The sequence below is a fragment of the Geotrypetes seraphini genome, chromosome 11 (assembly GCF_902459505.1).
Source record: "Geotrypetes seraphini chromosome 11, aGeoSer1.1, whole genome shotgun sequence".
NCBI lineage: Eukaryota > Metazoa > Chordata > Amphibia > Gymnophiona > Dermophiidae > Geotrypetes > Geotrypetes seraphini.
In genome coordinates, this window is record NC_047094.1 from 64461882 (window position 1) to 64483503 (window position 21622).

At 44.6% G+C, this 21622-nt stretch overlaps 1 protein-coding gene across 1 annotated transcript in view; it reads left to right on the top strand.

Annotated features, from left to right (window-relative positions):
• PTX4 (pentraxin 4) overlaps positions 1-13336 on the top strand; it is a 38556-nt gene extending 25220 nt beyond the window's left edge. The window contains exon 3 of the mRNA XM_033914272.1: positions 11994-13336. Coding sequence (XP_033770163.1) covers positions 11994-12634 — 641 coding nt within the window. The 3' untranslated portion in view covers positions 12635-13336. The remainder of the gene's footprint in view (positions 1-11993) is intronic.
• Positions 13337-21622: the final 8286 nt, after the last annotated feature.

Here is a 21622-nt window from a genome sequence, read left to right on the forward strand (position 1 = left end):
ATACAAGATGGAAGGAAATGCAAGAAAGGAACAGGCCGCAAACTCAAGTGTATGTATATGAACGCAAGGAGCCTTAGGAATAAGATGGGTGAATTAGAAGCTATGGGACAAAAAGATAACATTGACATCATAGGCATCACAGAAACATGGTGGACTGAGGAAAACGTCTAGGATACTGTGCTACTAGAATACAAACTATACCGCAGAGACAGAGTGGCCCAAAAAGGTGGGGGCATTGCCATATACGTCAAAGAGGGAATTGAATCTACCGGAGAGAACACGCCACAACTGACGGATAAGTTAGAGTCTTTATGGGTCAAAATTCCAGGAACAAATGGCCTGGAAATGAAGATCGGCATCTACTACCGACCCCCAGGGCAGTCCGAAGAAATTGACGGAGAAATGACAGACAAGACAAAATGCAACTGTAAGGGAGGCAACGCAGTTATCATGGGTGACTTCATCCGGGAATAGACTGGAACCTAGGCACCTCTGGCTGCGTTAAAGAGACCAAGTTCTTGGATGCAGTAGGCGATTGCTTCCTGGAACAATTTGTCAAGGAAAATACTAGAGGAAATGCAATTCTGGACTTAATTCTAAATGGCCTACAAGGAATGGAACAAGATGTAGAAGTAGAAGGGACGCTGGGAAACAGCGATCACAATATGATCCACTTCGATCTAGATGCAGGGGAGAAACATCAGTCCAAAACGACAGCCGCAGCACTGAACTTCTGAAAAGGGAATTAGGAAGGGATGAGACTAATGGTAAGGAAGAGGATAAGCACTGTAAGGATACAGTCACCGAGGCGCAAAATTTATATATACCGCGTATCAACAAGGGATCCAAGAGGAAAAAGAACAAGAAAACGGCGTAGCTCACTGTAGTGGTGAAGGAAGTGATCAGGGACAAGAAGACTTCGTTTAAGAAATGGAAAAACAGACACAAGCACAAACAACATCAACGCAGGTGCCATAAGGTGGTAAAAGGGGGGCCAAAGGGACTATGAGGAAAAAATAGCCAAGGAGGCGAAGAGCTTCAAGTCATTCTTTCGATATATTAAGGGGAAATGACCTGCGAAAGAAGTGGTGGAAACGTTGGATGACCATGGAATACAGGAAGCGCTAAAAGAGGACAAAGCAATCGCTGACAAACTGAACACATTTTTTTGCATCTGTATTTACCGAAGATTTACACAGCATACCAGAACCCATCAGGCTATATGCTGGAAACAAAGACGGAAATCTGACAAGATTGACGGTGAGTCTAGAGGAGGTGCCTAGGTTCCAGTCTATCCCTGGATAATTGATGTCACCCATGATAACTGCGTTGCCACCTTTGCAGTTGCGTTTAATCTTGTCCGTCATTTCTCCATCAATATCTTTGGACTGCCCTGGGAGTCGGTAGTAGATGCCGATCTTCGTTTCCGTTCCATTTGTTCCCAGAATTTTGGCCCATAGAGACTCTACCTTATTGTTTGATTCCAGCGTGTTCTCTCCGGTAGACTCAATTACCTTTTTGACGTATAGGGCAATATACCTTTATGACCTATTCTGTTTCTGTGGTATAGCTTGTATCCCATTAGCACAGTGTCCCATTTTCCTTGTTCCACCATGTTTCCATGATGCTAATGATGTCAAGGTTATCTTTTTGTGCCATAGCTTCCAGTTCCCTCATTTTATTCATTAGGCTCCTTGCGTTCGCGTGCATACACTTGAATTTGCGGCCTGTTACTTTCTTGCTTTTCCTCCCCTTTTGTGTCCCTTTTGATCCGTCAGGATTTCTGCTTTGCCTATGATCTGGTGAGTCTTCCCTGCAATCTTCCTTCGTGGTATCTTCTGGATATACCGTTTCCCGAACCATTGACTCTCGGTCGACTGTTGGCTCTCTCCTTCTTCCTAGTTTAAAAACTTCTCAATATCTCACTTAATGTTGCTTGCAAGTAGCCTTGTTCCATCTCCGCTGAGGTGGAGTCCATCTTTCCTGTATAGCTTGCTCTTCCCCCAGAACGTCATCCAGTTGCGCACGAAGTGGAATCCTTCTTCCTTACACCAGCACCTCATCCACGCATTGACTGCTTGCAGCTCCATCTGCCTCTTCTCATCGGCCCTGGGTACTGGCAGGATCTCTGAGAATGCTACCCTCAGCGTTCTGGTCTTCAACTTCCTTCCAAGCATCCGGAACTCATCCTTCAATCCTTCCCTGCTGTAGTTCCTGTTGCTCACGTTGTTTGTCCCCACAAGGCTCACCATCCTAGACTTAGTCGTACTGCATGTATAACTGAAGGTTTTACAACACAGCCTAGACGGAACTTGGACGTTGTGACTTAGGCCATCTAAATCCAGGTCTAAGTCCACAAAAAGTATCCAAAATGACCAGATAAGCACTGCAGATACAAAGTACAGACCCCCATACACTGCCCCAGTGATCACTGACTCCCCCCCCTAAAAACCGTAATAACAACTTTACATATCTGCCTCCAGAACATCATCACCTGGCAGCCTGGCATAGGAAAACCTAGCAGAGCTGAACAGAGGTGGTTTAAGTGGTCTTGGGGGTGGGTTAGTAAACCATGGAGAGGAGGACCCAGGCCCATACGCCACTCTAATCACTGCATTCATAGAGAATCATGTGCACCTCAAAAAAAAAAAAAAAAAACCCAAACCCTTTTGTGCAGCCATATAAGTGGCTCCTGCAGCCATACGGGCTATTGGGGTTGTAGATAGGTGGGTCTAGTAGATTCTTTGGGTGTTTTGGGGGCTCACCATGACCTATAAGGGAGCTGTTGTGAGATATTTATGTGGCACCAATTTTGTGAAGTTCATAGCAGTGCCCTGTAAGGTGTCCCACTAGTCTGTTGCCATGTCTGGGTGTCTAGTCCCTTACTTTTCTGGCCCCTCCCACATCCAAAAGGTCTTTTTTTCTAGGCATTTTTGACTTAGATGAATTTTTGGATGACAATGGGGTATAAAGATGGATGATTTAGCAGTCTGGACAATTAGATGGCTGGACGTACAGTTGGACGATTTTTTTAAAAAAAAATATATGCTGGACGTATTTTTTGAAAATGGAACTTTTCCCATGTCCGACTTTGACGACTTGTGAGTTAAGCCAAAACAGACTTAGATGTTTCTTTTGATTATGCCCCTCTACATCACCTTGATCACCATCAATCAGTTCTGCTCATCTCCCTAGATCTTTCTTCAGTGTTTGACACGATAGACCATAAACTTCTTCTATCACGTCTTCAAGAAATCGGTATCACAGATCAGGTCATGGACTGGTTCTCATCCTTCTTTACAGAGCGGTCCTCTAAGGTAACTTTCAATGCAACATCCTCAGATTCCTATAAAAATGAATTTGACATCCCACAGAGTTCAATTTTATCACCCTTACTCTTCAATATCTTCATGGCCCCTCTCCTGACTCTAGGTCAATCAATCAGCTTCAAAATGTTCGCTTATGTGGATGACGTTCAATTAATACATCCCATTGACTTAAACAACCAAGACGAGATAACCATCATAAATCAAAAATTGGAAAAAAATTAAATTTTGGTTAGATTCTAACATGCAGTCCCTCAACATTGAAAAGTCCAAACTAACATTTCTATTTGAAGAGGGACTATCTATTCAAATTTAAATCTCTACCAATCAAAGTCGTGCCCTCTTTAAAATTGCTTGGAATCACCTTGGACAGCAAATTCACCTATCACTTTCACACCAGCACAGTGGTCAAACGCTACTTCTATCGCCTAAGAATGATTAGATTTCTCTTCAAATTACTTGAACCGTTCTCTTTGAATATCCTGATTCACTCATTAGTGATCTACTGCATAGACTACTGCAACACCCTTTACAAGGGCATAACAAAACAAGAAATAAGACGCCTCCAGATCGTTCAGAATACCACAGTAAAAATAATATTTAATGCAAGAAAATACAACCAAGTCTCTCCCTTGTTGCACAAAGCGCATTGGCTTCCAGTAGAACATAGAATCAGTTATAAAATCCTGCTATTAACATTTAAAATCCGTCAAAATAATCAACCCAAATTCGTAGACAGATTCCTCATTCCACATAACTCCTCTAGAACTCTCCGCTCTATGCCCCAGAATCTGCTCTCTATTGCATCCCTGAAGCATATAAACACAATGAGATCAAACATTTTTACAGTGACTGCTCCCTCCTTTTGGAATTCCATTCCTAACTATTTACCCATAGAATCATCTCTAAATCAATTTAAAACAAAGTTTAAAACTTTTTTTTATTTCTCGATGCCTTTGAAACCTAACTGTCCTTGTAAGGGCGAAAACACGCTGCCTTCCTCCGCAGCAACCCTTCCCAGTGTACCTTCCTTAATTGTTCTCTCTCTCTCTAGAATATGGTAGTTCTTACCTTTTTACCTCCTGTTCCTGTTTGTCCCTGCTTAAAGCATCCTTGGATGTATTAACTACCTCTAAAGATGTCTAGTAATTTAAAGTTTGTATTAGAGTCAATGTATGTTTTTATTATTATTGTACACCACCTAGGCGGTGATTAGGCGGTATAAGAAATTTTAAATAAACTCGAAACTAAGGCTGGTCCATAGAGTCCAGGGATGCTAAACCTGATGGTGCTGGGTCCCCTTTTGTGTTCCCCCTAATCATTGTTGGATTTTGTAGCTGCCTATTGTCCTCCTACAGAGGTAAGTTCCCCGAGTGTTAACCAATTTAACTTTTTGAAAGAAGAAAAGAAAAAAAAGCTTTTAGTGCAGCCTCTTCCCAGAAAGAACTATTAAATTAACAGATAATTTTTTAGCAAAGACCTATGAAGAAGGTAGAGGCTCGGGTGGAAAATAGGTACAGTATTTTTCGCTCCATAAGACGCACCTCATCATAAGACACATCCCAGATTTAGAGGAGGAAAAGAAGAAAAAAAACATTTTGAACCAAATTATCCCTGCCAGGCTCTGCACCCAACCCCACATTCCTAGCCAAGCTCTGCACCCTGTCCCCCCTCCCTGCCAGGCTGTGTACCCTGTCCCCCCTCTGGTGGTCTAGTGGTAGGCCGGGACAGGGCACAGGGCAGACAGGGACAGAGAAGGCAGGCCTCCCCCTCCTAGGCATCCCCCCAAGCAGGCAGGCAGTACTCCCCCCTTCAAGGCAGCCCCCCAGGCAGGCAGTACTCCCCCCCAGGCATCCCCCAGGCATACAGGCAGTACTCTCCCCTCCCAGGCATCCCCCCAGGCATGCAGGCAGTACTCCCCCCTCCAAAGCAGCCCCCCAGGCAGGCAGTACTCCTCCCCGCCAGGCATTCCCCCCAGGCAAGCAGGCATCCCCCTCCCTGGCAGCCCCCCTAAGCAAGCAGGCCTCCCCCCCTCCCAGGCAGCCCACCCAGGCAGGCAGGCCTCCCCCTCCTTGGAAGCCCCCTCCCCCCTCAGGCAAGCAAGCAAACAAGCAGGCCTCCCCCCTCCAAGCCTCCCCACAGGCAGGCAGGCAAGCCCAGCTTATCCCTGCTCCTTATTTTTAATTCAGCAAGGCAGACAGGCAGGACACAGCCTCTTCCTCCCTACCCCCAAAGCAGGCAGCAGGCAGGCCCCGGCCTCTTCCTCCTCAGCTCCCAGGCAGGCAACAGGCAGGCCCTGGCCCTCTTCTTTCTCCCTGATGCCTCCTGCATGTACCTTTTTTTTTTTTAACTTCTGGGCACGGCGCCTTGCTGAGAGCGGTGCACCAGGCTGGTTGCCTGATTCCCGCTGCTTCCTCCAACTGCCAACTCACTCCTCTTCTGTTCTCTCATGTAGCGGCACACCAGATTGCCTGCCTGGTCCCATGCCACTTCCTAGTGCGCTGCTATGCGAGAGAATGAAAGAGGAGTCATCTGACAGTCAGAGGAAACGGCAGGAATCATGCAGCCAGCCTGGTGTGCCGCTCTAGGGCTGCATCCAGAAGTTTTTTTTAAAAAAAAGGTATGTGCGGGAGGCGTCATGGAGGAGGAAGAGGGCCAGGACCTGCCTTGTGCGCCGCGTCCAGCGAGGGAAGGCGGCCGCATTGGAATAAGGTAACAGGGAGGCGCGCTTTGGGTATTCGCTCCATAAGACACATCCTAATTTCTACCCCCTTTTATGGAGCGAAAAATACGGTAGTTTTGTTTTTACCAGTTTAAGCTGAACAATTATGCTAATTACACATGTTTGTTTCACCCTGCAAGTTTCAAGTTCAAGTTTCAAGTTTATTAAGTTTTAATATACCGACCATCGACAGGCACCTGGCCGGTTTACAATGTTAAAAATGAAAGGTTAAAAATAAATCATTATAAAAAGGGGGGAGGTGTAGTCAAATTAGTCAAATTACAAATTAATTAGTCAAATTACAAATACAAACGTGAGCACTCCATGCAAATAGCATACACTAATTGCTAATAGTGTGTGCTATATGCAATTAGCACAGAGTAAATGCACATAACACGTGCTATGTGCCTACAGTCAGTGGCGTACCTAGCATATGTGACACCCGGGGCCCATCATTTTTTGGCACCCCCCCCCCCCCACATCTGTATGAAAAACATGATTTTTAGTAACAAGCCACATGTCACACATGAGTACTTAGGAAAAGGCAGCATCTTACACACTGCAATGAGTAGTACAACATCAATACATCCATTGTAAAACTAAACAAGCCAGACTAGTACAGATCAATCCTACACCGTCAATCCTAACAGAAAACCATGTCTTTCGAACACACAGAACACAGAAAACACCTTCGCCTAGTGTGGAATATGGCATCACAAACTAACCCCTCACCCTTTTACAAAACTGTAGTATGGATTTTAGCCACGGTGGTAACAGCTCTGACGCTCATAGAATTCTGAGCATCAGAGCTGCTACCACCATGGCTGGCGCTAAAAAATGCTCCACGGTTTTGTAAAAGGGGGGATAAAATAGAAATACATAGACAAAGGTTAAATTGAACCAGCAAGAAGCTGGACTCTGCATACAATGCAATACCACAGAAACAGTGACACATGTCTCCTAAAGCAATAAATAAATAGAAAATTTTTGTTCTACCTTTGTCTTCTCTGGTTTCTGCTTTCCTCATCTTCTCATTCAATTCCTTCCATCCACTGTCTCTCTTCTCTCTGCATCTTCCATTTGTTCTGTTACTGTGCCTCTCCCTTTATCCCCCTTCCAAATTGGTCTAGCACCCATCTTCTTCCCTCCTCTCCCCCCCCCCCCATAGTCTGGCATCTCTGTCTTCTTCCCTTCCAGCATCTTCTCCTCACTATCTGTTCCCCATTTCTCTTCAATGTCTTCTCCCCACTCTGTCATCCCCATTTCCCTTCAGCGTCTTCTCCCCCTCTGTCTTCCCCATGTGCTTACAGCATCCTTTCCCCCTCTGTCTTCCCCATGTGCTTTCAGCGTCCTTCTCCCCCTCTGTCTTCCCCATGTGCTTTCAGCGTCCTTCTCCTCCCTCTGTTTTACCCATTTCCCTTCAGCATCATTTCCTCTCCACCCCTCTTTCTCCCTCCTTACTGCCGCCCTCCTTCGTGGCGCTTTCACACACCCCTTACCTTCGTGGCGCTTTCAACCCCCCCCTCCCCAGGCCCAGTCCGGTCCGGTCCAACAAACCTCCCTGCCCTGTGGCCGGCGGTCTAAACTTTCTTCTTACGGCAGCCGCAGCGTTGTAGTTGCATATGGGCTGCCGTAAAGGCCGTTTCTGATGCAACTTCCGGTTGCATCAGAGACGACCTTTACGGCAGCCCATATGCAACTACAACACTACGGCTGCCGTAAGAAGAAAGTTTAGACTGCCGGCCACAGGGCAGGGAGGTTTGTTGGACTGCACCAGACTGGACCTGGGTGGGGGGGGGGGGGTGAAAGCGCCACGAAGGTAAGGGTGTGTGTGAAAGTGCCACGAAGGAGAGCGGCAGTAAGGAGGGAGAGAGCATGATAGGGACCGGGCCGGCTGTGCACCACCCCCTAAGGCTACACCCGGGGTGGACCGCCCCCCCCCTTGATACGCCGCTGCCTACAGTGTGTTCACAGAGCAGCTTTGGGAGTCTCATGGACTGTGGTCAGGTATGTTAAAGGGCCAAAGGCAGTGGACATAAGTAAGGAAGAAAGTCAAATGGTGGGAATTGCAAGGGATTCTTGAAAGAAGGACTGGACCATGCCCCAAGGATGGGAAAGAAGAGTAAGAGGATACCAACAGATGATATCCATAGTTATGGGTGGAGGAGAACTAAAAGTAATGAGATCAGGGCAGCCATGAGACAACGCCATTTGGCTCCAGAACTTGCAAGCTTCTCTGCCTTAGTGTAGCCCAGGGGTAGGCAATTCAGGTCCTTGACAGCCACAGGCAAGTCAGGTTTTCAGGATATCCACAATGAATATGTAAGAGATGGATTTGCAAATCTATCTCATGCATATTTATTGTGGATATCCCGAAAATCTGACCTGCCTGTGGGTCTCGAGGACCGGAATTGCCTACCCCTGGTCAAGCCTGTGATTATTGATGGGTCCTTTATATAGCTAGAAAATATGTCTCACAAACAAGGTAGCGGATTCATTGGTAGGGAAGGGAAAGGGGATGAGATTTGATATATCGCCATTATGTGGTTATAATCAAAGTGGTTTACATATTATATATAGGGGCAATGGAGGGTTAAGTAGCTTGTCCATGCAGTGGGGACTGAACCTAGACAAGAACAATACAGAATTCAAGAAAGCATAGGTCAGATCCAGATGATCCTTAATAGTGAAGGAATACCATAGATCAACCAGGGCCTGTGGCACTGCTACAGGAAGAAACAGGCAGATTAGCTAAACCTTACAGTCTACATCTGCCTTTTACAAGAACACAGGAACAAGACGAGAAATGGAAATGTTCTTGGCTTTGAAAAGAACTCTCAATGAGTCTGTTTCTATCACTTATTTACGTAACCCCAGGCTGGCTATGAACATCAGATGGGCTACAAAATATATTTATTTCAATGACTGGTTGAAAGTCAGGGCTAGGACCAGCTGGCAGAAAATCCACTCATGACACATTCTTCTTTCATTCAAAGAAACAAGTCTAGAGTAGCATATATGTTGCAAACAAGAACTTTACTTAATCTTGGAACTTCAGGCAAAACAAGGAAACTCAGATGCAACTATGAACACGAAATGTATCTTGAGTGTCTCTTTACAAAGAAGAGAAATATCACTGGCACTTGACTTCTTCTCTGGGCTTGGCCAATAAGGATGTGATAGTGGTGGGATGAGAGACTGAGGTTTTCTGCTTAGGGCAGAAGGTCAGATGCAAGGGAAAGACCAATAAGAGTAAAAATTACACAGTAAACAGGAAGTAACTGCAATTACATGCTGAACTACAAGCAATGCATTGCACACACATGGGGAGGGGGCAGAACAATCATCTTATTTTTACATTAATATTATAACCACCCTACTTTATCCATGCATAACGTGACCATTTATTTTTTTCATCAAAACGGGACATCTATTAATATTCAGTCCCGCCCCCAATCCCACCCTAGCCCCACCTCCAATCCTGCCCTAGTCCCACCCCCAATCCCACCCTAGCCCCACCCCCAATTTCTTCCGTTCATTTTTCATGTACACACAATATCTTATTATTTCATAATGGTAACCATAAAATTTTTAAAAAACCACAAAGCACCCTATACGCAGAGAAAATGTTAATTATTTATATTTGGGGGGGTTTCAATGATGTCACCTCAGTAACTATAGAAAAATAGACAAATATAGTGCAAAATATAGACAGCAGATATAAATTCTCAAAACTGACACATTTTTATCACTAAATTAAAAATAAAATCATTTTTCCTACCTTTGCTGTCTGGTGATTTCATGAGTCTCTGGTTGCATTTCCCTCTGATTGTGCATCCTATCTTTCATTTCTTTCTGCACTCAGGCCCAACAATTGTCCCTTTCTATTCCCTCCCTCCTTCCTTCCTATGTCCTTAGTGCCCCCAGTACCTTCCTATGTCCTTAGTGTCCCCAGCACCTCCTTCCTATGTCCTTAGTGCCCCCAGTGCCTCCTTCCTATGTCCTTAGTGCCCCCAGATCCAGTCTCAGTTCTCCTTTGTACCTTTGTTCCAGGTCTCCCTTTCTCTCTCTCCCTCCTCTGTTATGATCTTGCCTCTCTCTGCTCTTCCTCAGGGGCTCTCCCCTTCTGTCTGCACATTCCAAAGTCCTGCTTCTGCCTCCTGTCTTTCCCCTTTGGTCCAGGCCTTTATCTTTCTAGTCTTTCTTCTACTTACAACCCCCCCCCCCCTTCTCTGCCGTTTTCTCTCCTTCCTTCATCCCTCCTTCCTATGTCCCCTCACTGTTTCCAGCCTTTGTCCCACCCCTCCCAAAAAGCCTGCCGGCCTACCTCCCCAAAGCCAGCCTTCCCCAAAGCCAGTCTGCCTGTCTACCTACCCCAGAGCCAGTCTGCCTGCCTACTTCCCCCAGAGTCAGCCTTCCTGCCTCCCCCAGAGCCAGCCTGCCTGTCTCCCCCAAAGTCAGCCAGTCTGCCTGCCTACCTCCCCCAGAGCCAGCCAGCCTAGCTGCCTTCCCCAGAGCCTGCCTGCCTGCCTACCTCCCCCAAAGCCTGCCTACCTACCTACCTCCCTCCCCCAGAGCTAGCCTGCCTGCCTGCCTCTCCCAAAGCCTGCCTACCTCCCTCCCTCCCCCAGAGCCAGCCAGCCTGCCTGCCTACCTCCTCCAAAACCTGCCTACCTATCTCCCTCCCCCAGAGCCAGCCAGGCCAGCCTGCCTGCCTGCCTACCTCCTCCCCCCCCCTACCACGGAAAACAAAAGGGTCCACCACCGCTGCTCCTCTGCTGCAAACTGCTGGAACCCGGAAGCCTTCTTTCTGACATCAATTCTGACGTCGGAGAGGACGTTACGGGCCAGCCAGGCAGCGATTGGCTGGCCCGGAACATCCTCTCTGACGTCAGAATTGACGTCGGAAAGAAGGCTTCCCGGTTCCAGCAGTTTGCAGCAGAAGAGCAGTGGCGGTGGACCTAAATCGGGCCTGGAGGGAGGCTTTTGGTTTTGTTTTTCTTTGGTGCGGCAGGGGAGGGACAGGAAGCACAGCTTCCGGACGCTGTCTCTGAAAACAGGACATTTTGGGCATCCCGAAGCTGTGTGTGGGGACAACGGGACAGGGGATCCAAAAACGGGACTGTCCCGTTCAAAACGGGACGTATGGTCACCTTATCCATGCATCAAAAAAGGAAACAAATTAGCAATGAAAAATAACATTAATTACAATGAACTGCAATTCCAGTTCCTCATAATTCCTCTACATATAAATACAAAAGTGTCAATATTCAGCAGCAGAGAGCATTTTTATAAAAGCACTGAAACAATCCATAAGGTAAGAAACCTAAAATTTAAAGTTTGGAATTTCAGTAGCTATATTGGAAAAGACTAGAAGAAAAATACCAAAATAATGGTGTATATGAGCTTTGAGCCTACATAAGCACCTTTTTCATCTACAGAAGAAACTTACATGTTCTTGCTACGGAAGCTTATTTATCTATGATGATATTTTTGGATAATTCCAATAAGGTTATATCACACTTCGCAAAAGCATAAAACAAAATTGACCACTAGAGGTCACCATTGCTGCAAGCAACTATGCCAAAAGTCTCTCCTGAAGAGAGCAGGAGCCCGATTCAAATGCGCTTCACAATGTGCATGTACGAGTATGATCAATTACTTATTATTATGAGAGGCTAAGTAGAAGGCAAGTTCAAAGGCTTCAAACTATTCTTTCTATCTAAGCGTTAAACAAAAATTAAAGAAGACATCTTACCAGTTCTCTATAATTACCTGAAGAAAAATCTAACCCATGGTTGCTATCAACCTTCGTATTTTCTGTCTCTCCCATTCATTACCACTATGTACTCGTATATTCATAATAGTCAGTTTTTTTCTAAAGCTGATATATTCACAGTATGTCTCATAGATTAAACCCTTTTTATACTGCTTCTCCTTCCCAGTTTGCAATGTGGATTCCATGCTGGTCTTCCCGAATGCTTCCACCCAGAACTTTGTCACCTTCAGTGAAGGATTCCGGGCAGGGATCCTAGAATTCTCTGTCTGCAGCTGGGTGAACACTGATACTGGGTATCTGGGTACACTGCTGTCCTATGCCACCGAAGAGAATGACAATAAGCTGGTGCTCCATGGGAGGAAGAGTCCGATGCAAAGCTCCATCCACTTTGTAATTGGAGACCCAACCTTCAGGGAACTCCCTGTACAGATGCTGTTAGATGGCCACTGGCATCACCTCTGTGTCATCTGGTCATCTATACAGGGGAAGTACTGGTACTACATAGACAGGCGTCTGGCTTCGGCTGGCTCCAAATTCCAGAAGGGTTATGAGATCCCAGCAGGAGGCTCCTTGGTGCTAGGACAGGAGCAGGACATGGTGGCCGGTGGGTTTGAAAGCTCTGAAGCCTTTGTGGGGAAACTAGCTGGCTTCATGGTCTGGAACCGTGCATTGTCACCAGGAGAGGTCTCTGGCATCGCTACAGGGAACAGTAGGCCCAAAGACACCATCCTGACTTTGAGTGATATCTCCACACTTCAAGGCTTTGTGCAGAAAGTAAACTGCTCCTGTCTGGAACACTGTGTATAAATCCTTGATCCTCCAAAACAGAAGCAAGGAATCCTGCTGTAGCCAATACCTGCAAGACTATGCAAGAGCCTCTGGATTGTTAATGACAACAGGTGACACTGCTACTTCCTGGCCCTAAGACCTGCTACTATAAATGGGAGACAATGCAGCATATTATCTCTGAAGCATACGGATACCTTGTGATGCTGCCGCATGCTGTACCCCTCTCCCCCAGGCCTCTTGTCACCAAGTGACACTGTTGCATATATTAATTTTGTCCCCAAGGCCTGCCACTAACATTGAGCAACACAGCTGTCCCATTTTGGGAAATATTAGCATCAAGAGTTTTCAGATAAAAGTTCAGTTAATTCCACAAAAGCTATCAGAAGATGATATCTGTGGCACCAGATTCTCTCAGGCCCCCCGAGACTGAAGAGAAACACTGCCAGTGTTCTGGGGTACAGCAGTGAAATGCTCATACCAGCAACATCTGGCATCTGGCTGCAGTTCTCAAGAATCTTACCTTCTTCAGGATCTCCATGGAAATATATCCCAAACCGAGGAGGAGTTAAACAAACTGACCACAATGCCCTGAACCCCCTTTTATCTTTACTAATATTGTAGCCAAAATATGCATAAATAGTTACATTTTACTTTACTGAATAACCACTTCATCTAGCTCAGTACATGGAAATATATATAACTAAAAAAGGTACAAAAATGCTTTGTAAATGTTTTTATTACTGTGAGTAGATATTTGGATAAATGTGATGATTTCTTTATCTGTTCTTTGCAAAGCTGACCATGGTAACCCCAAACTAAAGGAACTTGGTGTTAGGTAAACAGAAACTGGCTACAGGTAAGCGAAGAGAAATGATAGCATTGACCAATCACTTCTGAGAAGGATGGACAGCAGTGACCAGTCACTTCTGAGAAGGATGGACAGTAGTGACCAGCCACTTCTGCAAGGGATGAACAGCAGTGACCAGTCACTTCTGAGAAGGATGGAAAGCAGTGACTAGCCACTTGTGAAAGGAATGAATAGCCGTGACTAGTCATGTCTGAGAAATGGACAGTAGTGGCACTTCTATTGCCCCCTTCAGTTTGTGCCAAAGCAGGTAATAGCCCTATATAGGAACAAATAAGAAGGAGGGGTACGAGGAGACTTCCTGAACTTCAAATCTGTTCTGCTCTGAAAGTATAACAACAAGTTAGAAATTTTAATTGAAAAACGAAACATCAAAATAACCATACCAATCAGAACCATTCATGGAGCTCAACATTCCCCCGTTGTGAAATAGCAATAGATTATTCTTCATATTCTTGAGGTCCGACTGACATCAAAATCTTTTTGACTTGAATTTCCTGATTGAGACAGTAAGCAGACAGTGTAAATAACTAACAGGGCAGGGTTCCGGAATGACACACCTATCTACTAGAAAAGATGTTAACAAAGTAAGAACCTAAACTCTTTTTCTAGTGCAATAGGTGCGTCATTCTGGACAGTAGGGACATACAAAAGCAGTCCCAGAAATCTAGGGTGTGACCTCTGTGCCTGCTTGTAACACTGAGGACCCAAAGATGATGTGTCCTCCCATGCTGCTACATCCGCTCTATAGAACTTGGAGAAAGTATGCAGAGTAGAGCAAGTCACTGCCCTACAAATCTCCCCTGGCAAAATTGCCTGAGCTGCTCCCAAGAAAAGGCTATGCTTCTTGTGGAATGTGCTTTCAAGGAGACTGGTGATTGCTTGCCATAGGCAATATATACTGACAAGATGGCCATCTGTATCCATCTTAAAATGGTAGTCGTAGATGATGGTCTACCATGTTTAACCTGACTGGCGAGCACAAATAGATGGTCCAACAGCCAGAACTCATTGATGACCTCTAGATAATGTAGGATGACTCTCCTCACATCCACCTTTCTCAGAATCCGGTCCTTTTTCTTTGACCCTGTGGTCTGGAATGCTGGTAATCTTACCTCCTGATTGACATGAAATGCTGAAATAACTTTCAACAAAAAGGATGGGATCATGCGCAAGGAAACTCCCATCTCTATGATCTTGAGAAAGGGTTCCCTGCATGACAGGGCCCTCCAGCTCCAAGAATCGTCTTGCTGGCTTAACACGGCCATGAGTGTGTTATTGAGAAAGACATGGGGGAAGCCACTGCTTGCCCTGCATTGGTAGCATGGAATGTTGCTACTCTGGGTTTTTGCCAGGTACTAATGACCTGGATTGGCCATCATGAGGACGGGCTACTGAGCTTGATGGACCATTGGTCTAACCCAGTAAGGCAATTCTTATGTTCTTATAATGGTGGACTAGAATGCTACTACAGATAATGTTCATTTTACTAGGTCTAAGGTCTGCCTGCTGAGGTAATCTCCTGCTACATGTGCCTTGGAGATTGCCTGTAGGTGTAGCTCTGTCCACCAGAACAATAAGTGGGCTGCACACATCCACTCTACAATCCTGCTTATCCTTTAATACTACACCTCTCTCACTTTACCTGAGCAACCAAGGACTCCACCTTAAGCCGAGCGAACATCTGTTGACACTCCTGTGCCATAGGATACAGCCTAGTCATTGTTTTGGTTACCTTTAAAGAGCCCTCAGGGGCAAACCAATGCTCCATGACTAAAACAATCATATCAGGATGCTAGGGAGAAGATATGGGATGCATTCTCACTCTACTCAAGATAGAACACTGAGTGGAAGGGGCCTGCTTGGTGTCTAACTCCCGCAGGGAGTCAGTAATGAGCTCTAATAGCGCTGATGGCTTGAACAGCTGGTGTACAGGGGATCTTCCCCTTGGTCAAGGGCCACCATGGCTTCCTGCTTACTTGTTTCTATTTGCGCCCCTAAATCACCCAGCAGGGAAGGCTTGCTCTGTTACAGCAAAGGCTTACAGTCTGAACCCTCTTTCCAACTCTCTGTCTGAAAGGTCCACCAGATCCTGGTCAGCCCTTCCCCTTGCGTGATCTTTGGCTCACTGCCAGACCTCATATAAGAATCCTGGCTATCCAAATAAGCTCTGCACATCAAATTAACAAATTCCAGAGAAAAGGCTTTACTAGGCAGCACTGAGTCCCCATTAGGTAACTCCACATCTCTTGGGCTCCGTGGCTTCCAAGTTCCTATGCTTAGTTACGCTGCTGTTATGAAGCTCCAGGAGGGATTTTCTTCCAGTAGACAGGCCTCCCAAAGGCTCCTCAGCCCTAGAGACCAAAGGGGAGGCTAAACCTGATGCTCCCGCCCCCCTCTTCATATGCTGTGTAGCACTTGGCACAAGGGCGCTCTTCCAGCATCCATGCAGCGCAAATCTGGCATGAATTAGGTGTATAAGAGCCTGAGGACTTCACCCCTTTCAGTTTTGAGGGAAAACAAATTGATTTGGAGAACTTGGAAACAAAAATTGGCAAATCCAAGATGGCTACTGCAGCAGCACTTTAGCGCCAAATATAGCTCAAAATGACCTAACTAAAGTTTAAAAACTAAAAAAAACAGGATTTTTAGATGTAGGGGACCTACAAGATGTGGAAGAAACCTTCAAAAACAGGATTTTGGACCCCTCTCCCCCAATTTTGCCCATAGGTTGTAATAGCCTTACTCACTGTGACATGTGCTCTGAAGTTGTTGGATCTGGGAGAAGAATCTCTGCCTCAGTCAGTTCCTCCATATGCTGAGATCTTCAGACTGTGATCAACCCCCGTGGAACCATGGATACAAAATCGCAGCCGGCACCCTAAAGAAAAATTTACACGTGGGATCCAATTTTATGCACAGGTCAATGAAGAGGGTGCGGAAATGGGAGTGAATTGGCGACATTTCAGCAGTTTACACATGTAGTTATAGAATAAAGGGGATCTGCACCTAATTTATGCGTAAGATTTACAACATGTTTCAGTTAGTGTAAATGATCATGCATAAAGTAAGATGTGATTCCTGGTGCTAAGTGCTATTCTATAAGCAATGCCTAACTTTGAGCATCATAGTGCTCAATGCTATTTTTTTTTGTACCAATTTTATGCACCATATATAGAATGTAGTTCTACTTGCCTGTGCTTAACACAATAAATGATAGCAGATAAAGACCCACACAGTCCTGAGTGGAGTAGAATGGGTACAAGTGGATCAATTTTTCATTCCATCAAAAATTACAAAGACTAGGGGACACTCGATGAAGTTACAGGGAAATACTTTTAAAACCAATTGGAGGATTTTTTTTCACTCAGAGAATAGTTAAGCTCTGGAACATGTTGCCAGAGGTTGTGGTAAGATCAGATAGTGTAGCTGGTTTTAAGAAAGGTTTGGACAATTTCCTGGAGGAAAAGTCCATAGTCTGATATGGAGAAAGACTTGGGGGAAGCCACTGCTTGCCTGGATCGGTAGCATGGAATATTGCTACTCCTTGGGTTTTGGCCAAGTACTAGTGACCTGGATTGGCTACCGTGAGAACGGGCTACTAGGCTTGATGGACCATTGGTCTGACCCAGTGAAGCTATCCTTATGTTCTTAAGTTAAGTCTATCCATCAAGGTGGCCAGAGTTGCGTCCGCCACCCAGGCTTAAACACTGGTTAAGTCTCCACTAGTGCTGTCCAATTTGCTAATTCGAATGATTCACCGATTCACTTCAGTAAATCAATTCAAATCGATTAGTTGTCAGAAAAATTTGGACTCACCTATTCAGTGACCTACCCTTCTCTCCCTATTTTTTCTATCTTGTGATTACAATATGTCAGATTTGAAATGTGTATCCTATCAGAGCTGGTGTTAGAAAGCGAGCATGAGCTAGGACCTAACATAGAGAGAAGTATTTTTTATTTATTTTGTTTACACCACAGCACCAGCACGGGGTTGGAGAGGGCAACGGGGGGTGGGATGGGTGAAAAGACTACAAAATAAACGCACCAGGATGTTTGAAAAAAATCCCCGATTGGGCAGGAAGAGCGAATTGAATAGAAAAATTGATTCAAGAGGCCAAATTGAATAGAATCGAAAATTTTTTCCCTGAATCGGGCAAAACTAGTCTCCATCATGCCAACCATATAGGCAGTTGAACATGATTATAATCTAATATCATTTCCCATTTCTTGGTTATAATCTTATATCATTTCCCAGTATTGCCAACAGTATTCAGCTTACCAGTCAAGATATCTTCCCCTCCATCCTGAGCTACACAGCACTCTCACATACAGCATGTGACAATAAAGTGATCGACAACACTGGAGTTGCTAAAGCTTCACCTGACTTTTGCATTTGCAGGACACAGACTATAGAAGTCTGTCTGGCATCAGCTTTGATTCTCCCATGCTGGATTTGGTAAACCTTTCTCACATTCTTTTGCCATTTTGCAAGACATGGACTATAATGATCTGTCTTGCTTGGCTTTTACTTCACACCACTCGTGCCTAACATAACACCTCAATCAAAACTACACAGGAGGAAAATAACTTCAAAAGTCAAAGAGCGTGAAAAAACATGCTAGTATAATTGCTGTAACTTCTTAAAAGTCCTCTTGGAACTCCATATTCCTTATGCTTTAGTCAGTGGATAGATTGTGCTCAGAGACATGGAGGGAAAAGGGGACAGACAGCAGATATTGGAAGTTTACTGAAAGCTGAATTGCAAGCTAGATCAGAGACTGACACCCATTCTGGAAGACTTAAGAGTCTTTCGCTGTTACCATTTAGCTTCCTGAAGAAATTTTGAAATGTGACATGTCGAGGCCAAAGAACTATACATAAAAGATAAGTGTTTTTTAATAATATAATCTTTCAAAAAAGCATGTTAAGGTGGAAGTTTTGCAATGATTGGGTGGAGGTTTTTGAGGGACTTTCCGTCCCCTTTTTCCTCCATGTCTCTGAGTACAATCTATCCACTGATTAAAGCATAAGGAATATGGAGTTCCAAGAGGACTTTTAAGAAGTTACAGCAATTATACTAGCATGTTCAACATAACACCTCAGCAGACATGTTATGTTTCCATCCTCTTTCTGTTTAGACATCTCCTGTGTCTATCTAAAGTTAGTTTGGTGACAGTGTTGGCTAAAAATTGACTCCTAATGAAGATCTGGAGTTCAGAAAATCCCTTGGAAATACTGTTACATATTTGACAATCAAAATAACAAGGGCCAATATTTCAATAATCAAATTTGGAAGTTCTTCTTCTTTAAGAAACTTCACATACTGTAACTTTGAAAATATCATCTTGGAAACTAATGGTAAATTTCAGCATAAGCAGTAGGAAACTGTTTCTAAAAAAAACCCCAACAAACTGCTGGAGAGAGAGAGAAGGAGAAAAATAATTTGTTCCACGACTGGAAAATGCATCAACAGCTATTCATGTTCCATTCATTATCCCCTACCAACTCATTTCTGAGTCACAATCAGAGTCATAATTTCAGCCTGGAAACAAAATTGGCAGGTGGGGGAGCCAATGTGAGAAAGCACTTATAATGCTAAAAAGTAATGTATTCCCAGGCTCCTCTTTAAAAGCCTCCAAGCATTCCTGACTTTCTCATCTCATATGGAAAAATATTTAGAAAACTTAGGATGCAGTCAAAACGCTTTATGAGCCAGGGTTTTTCTTTTTTTACTATTTTGCACTTGATCTTTTGCCCACTTTATTTTTTTTGTTCATTTTCTTCCATTTTATTTCCTTTGCCTCTCCAGACACCCTCCTCCCCTCACTGCAGTATTAATTTATCCCGTCCTCTGGCTTCCACACACTCTCCTCTCCTTGCAGTAGGGCTGAAACAAGAAACTGAAAAAAGTACAAATATCAGGTAAAAATCTCAAACTGAAACAAAAAATATGTACCCTGTGTACATAGCCAGAAGTCCAATTTTGGAGGGATCAGAGATGAACTGGGGAAGCCAAGCATTTCTTTTGTTCTCTATTCTCCCTCCCCCACCTGCTCACCACCACTCATACCTTTGTTGTTAGGGATGCCCAAAACTTGCCAGCAGAAAATATTTGCAGGTGAGCCACTGCCTATATTGCTTTAGCAGCAAAATCTGGTAGGATACACTTTTCAAATCTGACATATTATAATCACAAACCACATAATAAAATTATTTTTCTACCTTTTGTTGTCTGGTCATTTTATTACTCAAATCATGTTGGTCCCAAGCTCTAGTTTCTGTTTGTCTTCTGTTAACTCGCTCACCAGGGTCTCCTGCCCATTTGACTTTTCTTCTTTCTCTGTGCTCACCATCTATCTTCCATCTCTGTACCTTTCCTTCCACTGCCATATCCAACATTTCTTTCCCACTGTCTACCAGCTCTCTCTCTTTCTATCTCCCCCTGCCTTGTGCCCTGGGTCAAAACTCTCTATTCCCCTCCATGCAGCATGTCTCCTTTCCTTCCCTCCATTATCATGTGCAACATTTCTTCTCAGCACTATCTCTCCCTGCCCTCCATCCTATATCCATTTTTCTCTCTCCATGCATGTGTCTCTCCCCTCCACCATATGCAAGATTTCTCCCTCCCACTTTTTACCTCTTTGTTGCATCTCTCCCTTCATCTCCTTAACCCCATGTCCAACAATTCTTCCTTTCTTCTCTCTCCCCCATGTACAGCAGCTTTCCATCCCTCCTATTCCCCTGTAAAGCAGCTTTCCATCCTTCCCTCCCATTCCCCTATGCAGTAATTTTCCATCCTCTGAGCAGCAGCCTTCCATGCCTCCTATCCTATGTAGTACTTCCCAATCGACACCACCACCACCACCACAAGACCTCAACTTTCGGGCCTCCTAAAGCAGCAGCAGTGAACAGGTTGCTCGCTGCCTACCCACCAGGGCTTCCTTCTGCTATATCATCAGTGATGTCATCAGTGATGCAGAAAAGGAAAGGCCCCGGTGGGGCAGGCCAGGAGCAGCCTGTTCACTACCGCTGCTGCTGCTTTAGGAGACCTGGACAATAGGGTGTCCTGGAAAGGATGTGTATGAACCTTTGCCCAGGGAACCTCTTTTATGGTTGCTGACATGGACCCCAATATCTGGAGATAGTGCCACGCCATAGGCGCTGGCATTGTCAAGAGATCTGAAATTTGTCTCTAGATCTTCTGTTTACATGGATTGGGAAGAAAAACATAGCCTTCTGCCGTATTTAAATAAATTTCCAAATACTATAGGGATTGGGACAGTACTAAGTGGCTTTTCCAGAAGTTGTCTATCCAACCCAAGTTCTGCAGCAATTGAACCACTTCCGCCACTGCCTTTTCTCCCTCTGACTTGGACAGTAGTGCTGCCCGGTTCAGGGAGAAAGTTTTCATTTTGATTTGGCCTATTGAGTTGATTTTTTGATTTGATTCACTTTTCCCGCCCAATAGGGGTTTATTTTGTAGCCTCTTCACCCAACCCAACCCTCTTTGCCTTCTCCAACCCATGCTTTTGCTGTAGTGTAAACAAAATAAACAAAAAATACTTTTCCTCTCTCTGGGGTCCTTTTACTAAGGCGCACTAGCCGATTTAGCAAAATATCTGTCCCATTTTTATATAAAAATGAAAAAAGGTTTGAAAAATACTCAAAACTTCGCATATAAAATTATTTCCATGTTTGGAAGTACTTATTGGTGCGAGCAGTTATTTACACTTATGAAAGGAAATAAAGTCTCCTATCAGATGCAGAATTACCGACAATTACCTTGGGTCAGTTTTAAAAGTAATCACTGCGGACAAGATTTTCCCCAAAATAGGAAAAATAGTAGCAGAGAAGAGATGCCAAGTGCTCTTGTTCTTTTTTTATACTGTATTTTTCAAAATAAACCTAACCCACTCTTTTACGAAGCTGCGATAGCAGTTTCTAGTGCAGGGAGCCATACTGCTCCCGACACTCATAGGAACTCAATGAGCATCGGGAGCAGCAAGGACCATTCAGCGTGGCTCCCCATGCTGGAAACTGCTATCGCAGTTTCATAAAAGGAGGCCTAAGTTTCTATGAAAAATAACATTTTTGCTTTTTTGCAGCTCACATAAACTTAAAACTTGTTTGTTTGGCCC